Here is a 14,379-nt window from a genome sequence, read left to right as displayed (position 1 = left end):
AAAGCTTTCTCTGAATCTATTGAGATGACCATATGGTTTTTCTCCTTCAGTTTGTTAATATGGTGTATCACATTGATTGATGTGCGTATATTGAAGAATCCTTGCTTTCCTGGAATAAACCCCACTTGAGCATGGTGTGTGATCCTTTTAATGTGCTGTTGGATTCTGTTTGCTAGTATTCTGTTGAGGATTTTTGCATCTATGTTCATCAGTGATATTGGCCTGTAGTTTTCTTTCTTTGTGACATCCTTGTCTGGTTTTGGTATCAAGGTGATGGTGGCCTTGTAGAATGAGTTTGGGAGTGTTCCTCCCTCTGCTATATTTTGGAAGAGTTTGAGAAGGATAGGTGTTAGCTCTTCTCTAAATGTTTGATAGAATTCACCTGTGAAGCCATCTGGTCCTGGGCTTTTGTTTGTTGGAAGATTTTTAATCACAGTTTCAATTTCAGTGCTTGTGATTGGTCTGTTCATATTTTCTATTTCTTCCTGATTCAGTCTTGGCATGTTGTGCATTTCTAAGAATTTGTCCATTTCTTCCAGGTTGTCCATTTTATTGGTATAAGTTGCTTGTAGTAATCTCTCATGATCTTTTGTATTTCTGCAGTGTCAGTTGTTACTTCTCCTTTTTCATTTCTAATTCTATTGATTTGAGTCTTCTCCTTTTTTCTCTTGATGAGTCTTGCTAATGGTTTATCAATTTTGTTTATCTTCTCAAAGAACCAGCTTTTAGTTTTATTGATCTTTGCTATCATTTCCTTCATTTCTGTTTCATTTATTTCTGATCTGATCTTTATGATTTCTTTCCTTCTGCTAACTTTGGGGGTTTTTTGTTCTTCTTTCTCTAATTGCTTTAGGTACAAGGTTAGGTTGTTTATTCGAGATGTTTCCTGTTTCTTAAGGTAGGATTGTATTGCTATAAACTTCCCTCTTAGAACTGCTTTTGCTGCATCCCATAGGTTTGGGGTCGTCGTGTCTCCATTGTCATTTGTTTCTCGGTATTTTTTAATTTCCTCTTTGATTTCTTCAGTGATCACTTCGTTATTAAGTAGTGTATCGTTTAGCCTCCATGTGTTTGTATTTTTTACAGATCTTTTCCTGTAATTGATATCTAGTCTCATAGCGTTGTGTTCGGAAAAGTTACTTGATACAATTTCAATATTCTTAAATTTACCAAGGCTTGATTTGTGACCCAAGATATGATCTATCCTGGAGAATGTTCCATGAGCACTTGAGAAAAATGTGCATTCTGTTATTTTTGGATGGAATGTCCTATAAATATCAATTAAGTCCGTCTTGTTTAATGTATCATTTAAAGCTTGTGTTTCCTTATTTATTTTCATTTTGGATGATCTGTCCATTGGTGAAAGTGGGGTATTAAAGTCCCCTAGTATAAATGTGTTACTGTCGATTTCTCCTTTTATGGCTGTTAGTATTTGCCTTATGTATTGAGGTGCTCATATGTTGGGTGCATAAATATTTACAATTGTTATATATTCTTCTTGGATCAATCCCTTAATCATTATGTAGTGTCCTTTGTCTCTTCTAATAGTCTTTATTGTAAAGTGTATTTTGTCTGATATGAGAATTGCTACTCCAGCTTTCTTTTGGTTTCCATTTGCATGGAATATCTTTTTCCACCCCCTTACTTTCAGTCTGTATGTGTCCCTAGGTCTGAAGTGGGTCTCTTGTAGACAGCATATATATGGGTCTTGTTTTTGTATCCATTCAGCCAATCTGTGTCTTTTGGTGGGAGCATTTAGTCGATTTACATTTAAGGTAATTATTGATATGTATGTTCCTAGTCCCATTTTCTTAATTGTTTAATTTTTGACAGTTTGATTAATATGTGTCTTGGTGTATTTCTCCTTGGATTTATCCTCTATGGGACTCTGTGTGCTTCCTGGAATCGATTAACTATTTCCTTTCCCATATTAGGGAAGTTTTCAACTATAATCTCTTCAAATATTTTCTCAGTCCCTTTTTTTTTCTCTTCTTCTTCTGGAACCCCTATAATTCGAATCTTGGTGCATTTAATGTTGTCCCAGCGGTCTCTGAGACTGTCCTCAGTTCTTTTCATTCTTTTTTCTTTATTCTGCTCTGCAGTAGTTATTTCCACTATTTTATCTTCCAGGTCACTTATCTGTTCTTCTGGCTCAGTGATTCTGCTATTGATCCTATCTAGAGTAGTTTAAATTTCATTTATTGTGTTGTTCATTGTTGCTTGTTTCATCTTTAGTTCTTCTAGGTCCTTGTTAAATGTTTCTTGCATTTTGTCTATGCTATTTCCAAGATTTTGGATCATCTTTACTGTCATTATTCTGAATTCTTTTTCAGGTAGACTTCCTATTTCCTCTTCATTTGTTAGGTCTGGTGGGTTTTCATCTTGCTCCTTCATCTGATGTGTGTTTTTCTGTCTTCTCATTTTGCTTATCTTACTGTGTTTGTTGTCTCCTTTTTTCAGGCTGCAGGTTCGTAGTTCCCGTTGTTTTTTGTGTCTGTTCCCAGTGACTAAAGTTGGTTCAGTGGGTTGTGTATGCTTCCTGGTGGAGGGGACTAGTGCTTGTGTTCTGGTGGATGAGGCTGGATCTTGTCTTTCTGGTGGGCAGGTCCATGTCTGGTGGTGTGTTTTGGGGTGTCTGTGGACTTATTATGATTTTAGACAGCCTCTCTGCTAATGGGTGGGGTTGTGTTCCTGTCTTGCTAGTTATTTGTCATAGGGTGTCCAGCACTGTAGCTTGCTGGTCGTTGAGTGAAGCTGGGTGTTGGTTATGAGATGCAGATCTCTGGGAGATTTTCACCATTTGATATTACGTGGAGTTGGGTGGTCTCTTGTGGACCAGTGTCCTGAAGTTGGCTCTCGCACCTCAGAGGCAGAGCACTGACTCCTAGCTGCAGCACCAAGAGCCTTTCATCCACATGGCTCAGAATAAAAGGGAGATAAAGTAGAAAGAAAGAAAGAAAGAGGATAAAACAAAATAAAATAACGTAAGGTAAAATAAAATAAAGTTATTAAAATAAAAAATAATTATTAAGAAAAAAAGTTTTTTAAAAAGTAAAAAAAAACAAAAGAAAAATGGACAGAAAAAACCCTAGGACAAATGTTGAAAGCAAAGCTATACAGACAAAATCTCACACAGAAGCATATACATACACACTCTGAAAAAGAGGAAAAGGGGAAAAAATAGTAAATCTTGCTCTCACAGTCCACCTCCTCAATTTGTGATGATTCATTGTCTATTCAGGAATTCCACAGATGCAGGGTACATCAAGATGATTGTGAAGATTTAATCCGCTGCTCCTGAGGCTGCTGGGAGAGATTTCCCTTTCATTTCTTTGTTCGCACAGCTCACAGGGGCTCAGCCTTGGATTTGGCCCCGCCTCTGCATGTAGGTCGCCGGAGGGCATCTGTTCTTCGCTCAGACAGGACGGGGTTAAAGGGGCTCCAGCTCACTCAGGCCAGGGGGAGGGAGGGGTATGGAGTGCGGGGCGAGCCTGTGGCGGCAGAGGTCAGTGTGACGTTGCACCAGCCTGAGGCACGCTGTGCGTTCTCCCAGGGAAGTTGTCCCTGGATCCTGGGACCCTGGCATTGGCGGGCTGCACAGCCTCCCTGGAAGGGAGGTGTGCATAGTGACCTGTGCTCACACACAGGCTTCTTGGTGGCAGCAGCAGCAGCCTTAGCGTCTCATGCTTGTCTCTGGGGTCTGCGCTGTTAGCTGCGGCTTGCGCCCGTCTCTGGACCTCCTTTAAGCAGTGCTCTTAATCCCCTCTCCTCGCGCACCGGGAAACAAAGAGCTCACCTTCATTGTTGAAGGATAGTTTTAACAAATACAGTATTCTTGGTTTACAGTTTTTTTTTTTTTCTTTAGCACTTTGAATATATCATACCAGTTTTTTGTGAACTACTAAGTTTCTCCTGAGAAATCGCTGAAAATTTTATGTGGGCTCCCTTGTATGTGACAAGTTGCTTTTTTTCTTGCTGCTTTCAAGATTCTCTTTCATTGTCTGTAACTTGATGATTTGATTATAAAAGTCTTAATGTGGGTCTGTTTAGGATTTATGCTCTTTGGCATCATTGAGCTTCTTGAATTTGGATGTCCATTTTCTTCCTCAAATTTGGGAAGTTTTCTGCCATTATTTCTTCAAATAGGCTTTTTGCTTCTTTCTTTCTCTCCTCTCCTTCTGGCACTCCCGTTATGTGTACATTGAGCACTTCATGATGTCCTGTAAGTCCATTAGGCCATCTTAACTTTTCTTCATTCTTTTTTTTCGTTTTTCGTTCTCCTCTGACTCAGTAATTTTAAATGACTTGTCTTCAAGTTCACTGATTCTTTCTGCCTCTTGATCAAATCTGGTGTTTAACCCTTCTAGTGAATTTTTCAGTTTTTACATTTTATTCTTCGGTTCCTGGATTACTGTTTTTTTTTTTTCTTTTTCTTAAAATTAGTTTCTGCCTCTTTGTTGAGATTCTTATTTTGTTCATTCCTCATTTTCCTGATTTCATTTAGTTGTCTACCTCTGTTCTCTTTTAACTCATTGACCATCTTTCATGTGGTTATTTTGAATTCTTTATCAGGTAATTAATAGATTTCTATTTCTTTAGGATTGATTTCCAGAGATTTATCTTGTTATTTTGGTTGGGCCTTGTTTCCTTGTTTCTTTGTTTACTTTGTGATCTTTTGTTGAGACTTGGGCATTTGAAAAGACAGCCACCTCTCCCAACCTCTGCAGACTGGCTTTGTGCAGGGGAAGATCTTCACTCATCAGCCTGGGTAGAGATTTTTGGGGGGGTAGCCCTCATGTCTTTTGTGAGGATGTTTCTCTTTGGGGCTTGTGTGTGTAATTTTCCAGTTAGAAGGTTTGCCCCTGTTATCAAGAGCTCATATTCTCTTGCTCTCCCTGGTGTTTGTGGTACTGCAGATTCTTTGGTGCTATAACAAGCCACCATGCTAGCTTTTGTTCTTAGCAGCCCCCGGACATCCGAAGTATGCTGCTGTTCCCTTCAGCCTTCTGAGTCAGGCAAGACAGAAACCAGTTCCTTGGACAGCCCACTGTAAAGTCAGAATGTTAGCTGTACATTCTGCTCTTTTCTTTCCTTTCAAGGAGAAGCCAGGAGACAGGGTTTTTTTCCTGATTGTGGTGCCCTGTGCTGGGTGGATGGGGACTGTGGCAGGTAAATGCAGCAAACATTTTTGTTCACTTCAGTGTGGCTCTGCTTGGCTTTGTACTCGCCTGGGGTGCTGCAGTCTCTTAGCTGGTTTATGCACTTCTCATGAAGGCAACTTGGCCCATAAGTTGGGGTCTCTGTGGGGGAATGAGGGCCTAGAGCTTCCTATCCTGCCATCTTTATGACATCACTCTCAAGTGTTATTCATATCTTTGCTTTATGAAATGGAGATAATTAATATTGGTAGAACTTTTTTTATTTTTAATAAATGTATGTATTTATTTATTTATTTATTTTTGGCTGTGTTGGGTCTTTGTTGCTGTGTGCGGGCTTTCTCTAGTTGCAGTGAGTGGGGACTACTCTTCATTGCAGTGCACTGGCTTCTCATTGCGGTGGCTTCTCTTGTTATGGAGCATGGGCTCTAGGTGCATGGGCTTCTGTAGTTGTGGCACACGGGCTTCAGTAGTTGTGGCTCGCAGGCTCTAGAGCTCAGGCTCAGTAGTTGTGGCACACAGGCTTAGTTGCTCCATGGCATGTGGGATCTTCCCGGACCAGGGCTCAAACCCGTGTCCCCTTCACTGGCAGGCAGATTCTTAACCACCATGCCACCAGGGAAGTCCCAATATTGGTAGAACTTTAAATAGGTTAGTGGCACATATAATCTGTCTCACCTCCTTTTCTAATCAAAGATTAAAGAAGTCATTCCAGGCTTCTTTCCTGTCTCTGTCTATCTCTCTTTAGTAATGGTGGCTAACATATAATAAGTTCCTTACTTTGTGTCAGGAACTGTTCATGTTCCTGTTGTATGTATTAATTCATTTACTTCTGACACTAGTTGTAAAAGGAAGATACTATAATTATTCCCAATTTTCATGGGAAGAAACTGAGTTAAGAGAATCTAAGTAATTTACCTGAGGTCATACAGCTGATTATTGTCTCATACTCAATTTTAACAAGATATTTTGTAGCATGGAATGAGAAATATATATATATAAATACATACATATATATATATATATATTTACTTAGAATAAGTTAAATTTATTTATTTTGGGTCAGGTAGAGATTCTTAAAGTTTGTTGACTGTCCTGACTATTACAGTTTGATCATTGAATTATTTGTTAGGTATAAATAAAAATTCTGTCTTCTGCAGTTTTTATAAACAGCATAATGTACCCATGTGTTTTCTCTTCTTTCCAGCTTTATTGAGATGTAAGTGACATGTAATATTGTGTGAGTTTAAGATGTACAGTGTAATGATTTGATATATGTATATATTGTAAAATAATTATTACAATAAGGTTATTTAACACATCCGTTACCTCACATAGTTACAGTTTGTGTGTGTGGTGAGAACTTTTAAAATCTACTTTCTTAGCAACTTGAAATGAATAGCCTTTAATTTGAATATAATACGTTGCTTATATTATATAAACTGGAAGTCTCCTTTTGATAAAATCTTTGTTGTAATAGGCAATTAATGAATTATTATGGATATTATTTTGTGTTGATTATAAGTGGTAATAATGCTGTTGGAAATCCCTATAATTTAAATATTCAAATATAGAATGACACCAAAGGTGACACCAATGACACCAAACGTGTGTGTGTGTGTGTGTGTATGTATTTTTTTTTTTTCTTTTTAATTTTTATTGGAGTATAGTTGCTTTACAATGTTGTGTTACAAAGATGTATATTTTTGTTTTTTGCAGGACAGAGTTCATTCAAAAAGGCAGGATTTCAATCACAGGGGCTGGTTTTCTCAACTGCGTTTTGGAAACTTTTGCCAGCACATTTTTAAGACGGGGTGCCCAGAAGGTAAGCTTCTTTTCACTTTGAACCAACATTAATTTTAAGAAACCATGGAGATTCCCACTGGGTTCTTGAACAAGGCTCATGAACAGACAAAACAAGAAAAATATACAATTAATAAATATATGCAAAGATAATTACCCTCACTTATTATTACATAAATCCAAATCAAAGTAAAACTGAAGTGCCATTTGTGGCTCATTAAGTTAAAAACATGCCGATGAAGAATATGTGACAATATGGGAATACGTATAGTCTAATAAAGAGAAATAATCAGAATGAATAATTATATTTACTGTATATACAATGTGATGACAGCTATTTAGTCAAAAAGATACTAATAGCTAATATTTACGGAGTGCTTACCATGTGCTACTCACTAAAAAGAATATTTAATCATCAATTCATTTAATGCTCGCAAACCTTGGAAATAGCTGTTATTGTTGTCCTGATATTCTGGACAAAGAAGACACAGAGCTCTGGAGCTGCTGATTGTCTTTTATTGTGGTTTTCAAGCTCTGTACTTGTGGGAGCTTAGGCTTCCATGAATGTTATTCAGAGGCCACCTTGAAGTTCTAAGGTCCTGTGTTAACCCTGTGTTTTAAGTAGTGCTATTCTTTTTTTCATCTGTTTTATATAGTATTACATAAGAGACTCATATATCCTGTTTTCTTGCCTAGGAAAGTCCATTTCTTATGCACCTTTATATGCCTATTGTAGGTGTTCCAAAATATTTTAAAATTATTTTGTTTGTTTTATTTATTATATTTAAAAATTATTTGTCATTATTATTGTTATTAATTATGTTGGTGAACATAATCACTTATTTCCAGGGTTTACGCAGGTATGATGCATGTTACCTAGTTTTGTTTTGTGGGACAGGCTTAATGGCTGGTCTAAAGAACTATCGTTATGACCTTAGATTTTATGGGTAATAGGCCTTGGTTCTCGTTTTACAGATCTAGGTTCAAGAATGAACCTGGACCACAGTGTGTTAATCTGGGAGGCTGAGGGTGATGAATGAATATTTGGTGCTGTACTGTACTCCATAGACATACTGTCTAGATTGATGATGTGTTCCTGACCCTGGTGAGCACATCGCCAGGCTGGCCCTGCCTGTGTAAGCCTGGGCTTGAAGTGGATAGTTGAGCTTCTGCAAGGTCTGATGTGACTGTCACCTACTCCGACATTATTGCGGGTTTACCCTGCTATCTTGCAAAATATGCATTTGTAAACAGCCCCATCTTCTGCAAAATTGCACTCTACAAATAATAGTGCTGAGGAGAAGATAACTTTGGTTCTATGTCCCTGACTGAGTTGACTTCTTGGACATTGTTTGTTTGTTTGTTTCTTTATTTATGGGTGCACCGCGTGGCTTGCAGGATCCTAGTACCCCAACCAGGGATTGAACTGTAATCTTTGCAGTGGACGTCAGAGTCCTAACCACTGGACCACCAGGGAATTCCCAGGGACATTGTTTAGATTAAAAGTGGCAAAGTTTTTCTGTAAAGAGCCAGATAGTAAATTTGTTAGACTTCGTGGGCCAAGAGGCAAAATCAAGATACTGTGTAGGTGCTTTGTAACAAGAGAGAACCAAATGTGCACACATTTTTTATTGACAAAATTAAAATTATAATAATAGTAATTGAGTATAGTTTTTACAATAAACGTCTACTAAGCATATAATTCTTAAAAGAATGGAATTCTTTTTTGGGGGGAGATAACATTTACCTGAGTTGGGGTTAAAAATTAGTATTCCCTACCATCAAATTGGTTGCAAATGTTCATTTGTAAAAACCATTGTTATCTTGTGGACCATACAAACACAGGTGGTGGCTGGATTTGGCCTGTGGGCTATAGTTTGCCAGCCCTTGCTTTAGATAAATAAATATTGTTTGTTTAATCCGAGTGGGTCTCTGTTTGACCTGCCCATCATTCTGAACCTTTTAGTGACTTTTAATCACACAGTGATTGTGTACATTCTGATTCTGTGAGATACATAAAGAGACATTATTATTCCCATTTTATTGGTGAGAAATGTCTTGAAGAGGTAAGTGCACCCAGTCTGTAGGTGGCTACTTGCCCAGAGTCCTTCCTCTTGCAGATATATTTTGAGTACCCGCTTTGTGGGAGGCACTGTGTTGAGTGTGGGCTGAATGGATTTACTCAAGGTCACAGGACTGGCAAAGGGTGGAGACTGGACTCACACCCCCATCTTTTATCACTTACTGTGCCACTCACTGTTCAAGATGTGTTCAGGTGAACGAAGCAGAATGCTAGCCAACTCAGCATCATGTTGTGCTTTAGATGTATTTGTGTTGTGGTCCTACTCCCTCTGTATTTATTAGGGCTCTTTGGTTGCAGATAACAGAAACTACCTTAGGCTAGCTTGATATAGAGCTACAAGGGTGGTGAGGCTGGCAGGCTTCAGAATGGTCTGCCCTGGAACTGAGAGCTGCCAGGAACCCAGGTGGTATTCCTCCTTTAGCACTTGTCCATACGAATATACATCAGCGTTATTCTCTTCTTATGCAGTCTGGCTTTCTCTGCTTCACAGGCTGTATAGTGCGACGTGGGCCTCCGCAGTCCAAGTGTACTGTTATGTAGATTTCTGGCCAACAGAGAGACTGCTTATTTCTTCCTTTCCAAATTCTCTGGAAGGAACTCTCAGTGGCCTTCCATAGGTCAAACATGGCCAGGAGGGGTGAAGCCAGGTCGTGTAAATATGGCTAATCCGATGTCACAACTACGTGGATCAGTGTTAGGGTGTTAGTTCCCAGGGAAAGGGGTGGTAGAATGGGTAAATACTCCTAAAGTTTTCTGGCATGGTCTTAACAGTAGTACTAGGCTCTTGATGACAGAGTGACAGTTTCATTCATCTTACACCCAGTCCCCCCAACCATAGTACCTAGGACAGTGCTCAGTACATAACGTGGACATGAGTAAAAAGGAAATAGAATGCACAGCAAGGTCCACAGCTGGTTTCTGGTGACTTATCTGGAAATCATCAAGTGACTAAATTTTTAAAGTGAGTAATCCAGTGATTCCTCTGAATTCCCACTTATTTATGCTCAGAAGGAAGAATATATTTTTCCTGCTAGCTTTTGCCTTTTGTGACTTTACTTTTTTTTTTTTTTTTAAAGAGGCTTAGTTTAATTAGTTAGCTTTTCAATTTTAGGGGCCACTCATGCTTAAGTATCTTTTATCTTTTACCCAAGTGGTGATGTTTTCCGGTATCAGCCTGACTTCCTGATAAACCTTCACAGCTGAGCCTGATTAAGTGGTTTCTGTAGAAGTCATCATTAGAGTGTTTTAGGTGACTTTATTTTCAGTTTAGAACTTTATCCCTGAGGCTCTTTAGTGGGGACGTTACCAGATTGATCGTTGGACCATAGCTCAGCAGAAGCCCCCTGCCTCGGTGGTGGCGAAGGTTCTTTTTCCATTTGGATTCAGACAGCCAATAATGAAACGATGCTGTGACTGAAACAGCACAAATTTTATTCAATGGCCAGAGACTGGAGAAGCAGGAAATTAGTTCGCAAATCAACGTCTGGGGGTGGGGAGTTGATCAAGGCGAGATTTTTAAAGGCAGGGTTAATGCTGGTGGTGGGTGCGTATGCATTGGTTTTCTGGGAAAAGGCAGGGTTCTTCCTGCAACTGGGTGCCACTTCTTTTTCTTCCTTCTGTGGTCCGGTACTTCCTGTCATGGCACTGGTAGGTGTGTCATTCAGCATGATATTGTTATCATGAGCATATAATGAGCCTCAGGGTCTGCTGGAGGTCAGGTCTTCCACCTTCTTGGATTTGACTCGTTCTAACCAATTCTGGTGGCCTCTTGTTTTTCTGTTCTGGCGGTTTCCTGTAAGACAATATAACACTTCCCTTCCTTCCAGGAAGAGGGCAGGTTAGAGCTTGAGGTTAATAGTCATGGTAACAGTGGTGAAGGTGGGATCTGTTTTTTTTCCCAGAAAAAGAAAAACTAGGTGCTCACTAAGTACATATATATCTATATATATCTCTGTGTGTATAAATTAAAACCTAGTCCTAGATGTGGACCCCCAAGGTGAGATTGAAACTGTGCAACCCAGACTGTGACTTGAACCCATGGTCATTTTTTTTTTTTTGATATATGCATTCTACTTTAATGATTTTAATTGTGCCCTATGTGACCACGGGAGAGAAGGAGATTAATCTTGAGATGTTATGGAATGCCTTCTTATTTATTTATTTTTTTAACATCTTTATTGGAGTATAATTGCTTTACAATGGTGTGTTAGTTTCTGCTGTATAACAAAGTGAATCAGTTATACATATACATATATCCCCATATCTCCTCCTTCTTGCATCTCCCTCCCACCCTCCCTAGTCCACCTCTCTAGGTGGTCACAAAGCACCGAGCTGATCTCCCTGTGCTATGTGGCTGCTTCCCACTAGCTATCTGTTTTACATTTGGTAGTGTATATATGTCCATGCCACCCTCTTATTTCTTCCCAGCTTACCCTTCCCCCTCCCCACGTCCTCAAGTCCATTCTCTACGTCTGCGTCTTTATTCTTGTCCTGCCCCTAGGTTCGTCATACCTTTTTTTTTTTTTTTAGATTCCATATATATGTGTTAGCATACGGTATTTGTTTTTCTCTTTCTGACTTACTCTGTATGACAGACTCTAGGTCGATCCACCTCACTACAGATAACTCAATTTCGTTTCTTTTTATGGCTGAGTAATATTCCATTGTATATATGTGCCACATCTTTATCCATTCATCTGTCGATGGGCACTTAGGTTGCTTCCATGTCCTGGCTATTGTAAATAGAGCTGCAATGAACGTTGAACCCACGGTCTTTTAATTGAGATCGCACACCTGGTCTCAGGACTTAATGAAACTCAGGTTCTTGATTCTTGTCACAGAAAGAATTCAGTGAGAGACAAATTGATAGGTAAGAAGTGGATTTATTTGAGAGAAACGCGCTTCACAGACAGAGTGTGGGCCGTCTCAGAAGGTGAGAGGAACCAGGGTACGGGGGTTGTCAGTGTTTATAGGGGTGGATAATTTCATAGGCTAATGAGTGGTAGGAGTATTTCAGCTGTTATGGGGAAGGAGTGGGGAACTGGACCATGGCCCACTTTTTGACCTTTTATGGTTGGCCTTGGAACTGTCATGGCACCTGTGGGTTTGTCATTTAACGTGCTGATGTGTTACAGTGAGCGTATCCTGAGGCTCAAGGTCTACTGGAAGTTGAATCTTCTGCCATCTTGGACCTAGTTAGTTCTCACCAGTTTTTGTCATGTCCTATGGCTGTCTTTCTTTTAAAGGTTGTGCCCTGCCCCCTTCCCTCCTGTTTCAGGATCACTTCTGATTTTGTTCCTCTGGGGGCTTGTTCAACTGCTTTTCTCTTTTCCCTTTACCACTTTGAGGTGACTTGCAATTCGGGGGCCTTTCTGACACAAAACGTTGCTACTATGAACAAAGGTGAATAAATATCTGTTTAAATCTCTGCTTTCAGTTCTTTCCTGGATTATATGGTAATTCTGTGTTTAATTTTTCAAGGAAACTTCCTAAAAGTTTCTTTTTGAGATAGCTGTCTATCTTTGTCCATGACAGCAATGGACAGTATCGTTACTGTGTATTTTTCTCATACTGTGGACAAGTAGTATGCTAGTTGTCAAATACATATTTTGCCATATACATACAGATACATATGCCTCCAGGTAAGCAAGCACTCAAAAAACTGACTAAGGAAACAGAGGAAGATCTGAAGGAAAATAGGGATTGGTGGAAATCTGGGAAACATGTAAGGCTTCATATACATTTCTGCAGCCTAGGGAAATGGCCAGCAACTGTGAAGCAGAGCTGGTTGTAACCCACGCCAGCCAAGTCTAACCTCAGGGATCCTCAGAACAGGAAACAGAGATCAGGATATTACCTGGGGCAGACATGGCTCTGCAGGTGCTCCCCAATTCTGGGAAGGCAACCCTCAGGCCAGTGTTGCTTAGTCTTTTTTCCATTATCACCCCCCAACTAAGGATCCTTTGTAGACTTTTTTCCTAATTGTCCCCCCACCCAACGTTAATACTGATATCCTATAGTATTATCCTATAATTATGATAAATATCCTAATTATCTGTTTATACACTCTATTATATCTTTGCTATATACATAAAAAGTGCAAGATATTTTTCACTTCCATGAACAAATTGTCATCTGGTTTCAGTATTGTCCCCACTGAGAAAGCGTGCTTTATACTGCATTGGGTGTAACTGTCTTTTGTAGTTTTTGTCTCCATCTCTCCAAATCAAAACAAAATAATCACCAGTTCATCCCCCACTCCCCTACCACCCCCCAAATTCCAAACAAAAATCAAAAGAACTATTTGGTGAACTCCCATGTGGTTCTTGTAAATCCCACATTTTACTTTTCTGGGAGAGGTGCAGGAGATAATATGGGTGATAACAGTCTTGTCATGCAAGTGTTCTTTTTTTAGTCCAGTTGTCTGAGTACTTCAGGATGACTACAAATGCTGCGGAAATGCAGGACCTTCATTATGTACTCACACAGAGATATATTTTTTCAAGTTTATGAAATACATTTTCAATGTGTGATAAAATAATTTGTTATTTCAGCCACTCTCCTGGCAAGGCCCCGTTATTGGTTCCATCATTATTCTTATTGTGTTGATTGGGAGGCTGAAGCAGAAAGAGATTGGATTCAACAGCATGTGAAATATTTGTCACTGAAACAATGTGGGCAAGTCAAACAAATTGTGCATCTTTTTAAAGAAGGTCTGGCCTAGACATGTTATGGCTAAAGAGATCTGAATATGCTGCTTCCTTAGAGTGTGTGCTTATTTGAGCCTTATGAAATCCATTTTAATAGTGGAAGATAATTCTTTGAGACAGAAGATACTGTTCTTGTATATATACTAGTATATATATATGTATACTAGTGTACATATATGTATGTTGTGTGTGTGTATATATACTGGATACATGTATGTGGATATATGTATATATACACACATACACACTATATGCTATATGTATATAGTACAGTATATTCAGGTACTATATATGTAGTCCAAATGGGCATTGGAAGAATCTGTTGCATCATTTTTTTAAGCTAACTGTATTAGTTATCTGTTGCTGTGTAACAGACTACCCCAACACTCCACAGCTTGCAGCAGCACACGTTCATTGTCTCTCAGTTTCTGTGGGTCAGGAGTCTGGCATGGCTTAGTTGGGTGCTCAGCCTTCTGGTTGCACAAGGATGTAATCAAGTTGTTGGCTGGGGCTGCGATCTCATCTGAAGGCTCAATGGAGAGGATTCAGTTCCAAACGCTCACGTGGTTGCTGGTAGGATTCTGCCGGCCTCCCTTGGTTCCTTGCCATGTGGGCCTTTCTATACAGC

The 14,379-nt window shown here is 39.4% G+C and overlaps 1 protein-coding gene across 10 annotated transcripts in view; it reads left to right on the top strand.

Moving 5' to 3' along the window:
• PRELID2 (PRELI domain containing 2) overlaps nucleotides 1-14,379 on the top strand; it is a 705,022-nt gene that overhangs the window by 45,482 nt on the left and 645,161 nt on the right. For 9 of the 10 annotated variants that reach the window (XR_010942158.1, XR_010942160.1, XR_010942159.1 and 6 more), the window contains one exon: nucleotides 6,876-6,981. Coding sequence is in view for 2 of the 10 variants with exons in the window: in XM_067732139.1 (XP_067588240.1) it covers nucleotides 6,876-6,981 (106 nt within the window). In the remaining 8 variants the exon portion in view is untranslated. Of the gene's footprint in view, nucleotides 1-6,875; nucleotides 6,982-7,934; nucleotides 8,055-14,379 lie in introns of those variants that run through there. The other variant, XM_067732140.1, reaches the window with a different exon arrangement.

This window comes from Pseudorca crassidens, chromosome 3 (assembly GCF_039906515.1).
Source record: "Pseudorca crassidens isolate mPseCra1 chromosome 3, mPseCra1.hap1, whole genome shotgun sequence".
Taxonomy (NCBI): domain Eukaryota; kingdom Metazoa; phylum Chordata; class Mammalia; order Artiodactyla; family Delphinidae; genus Pseudorca; species Pseudorca crassidens.
The sequence above is the reverse complement of the archived record's forward strand: the minus strand, read 5'-3'. Positions and strand labels throughout refer to the sequence as shown.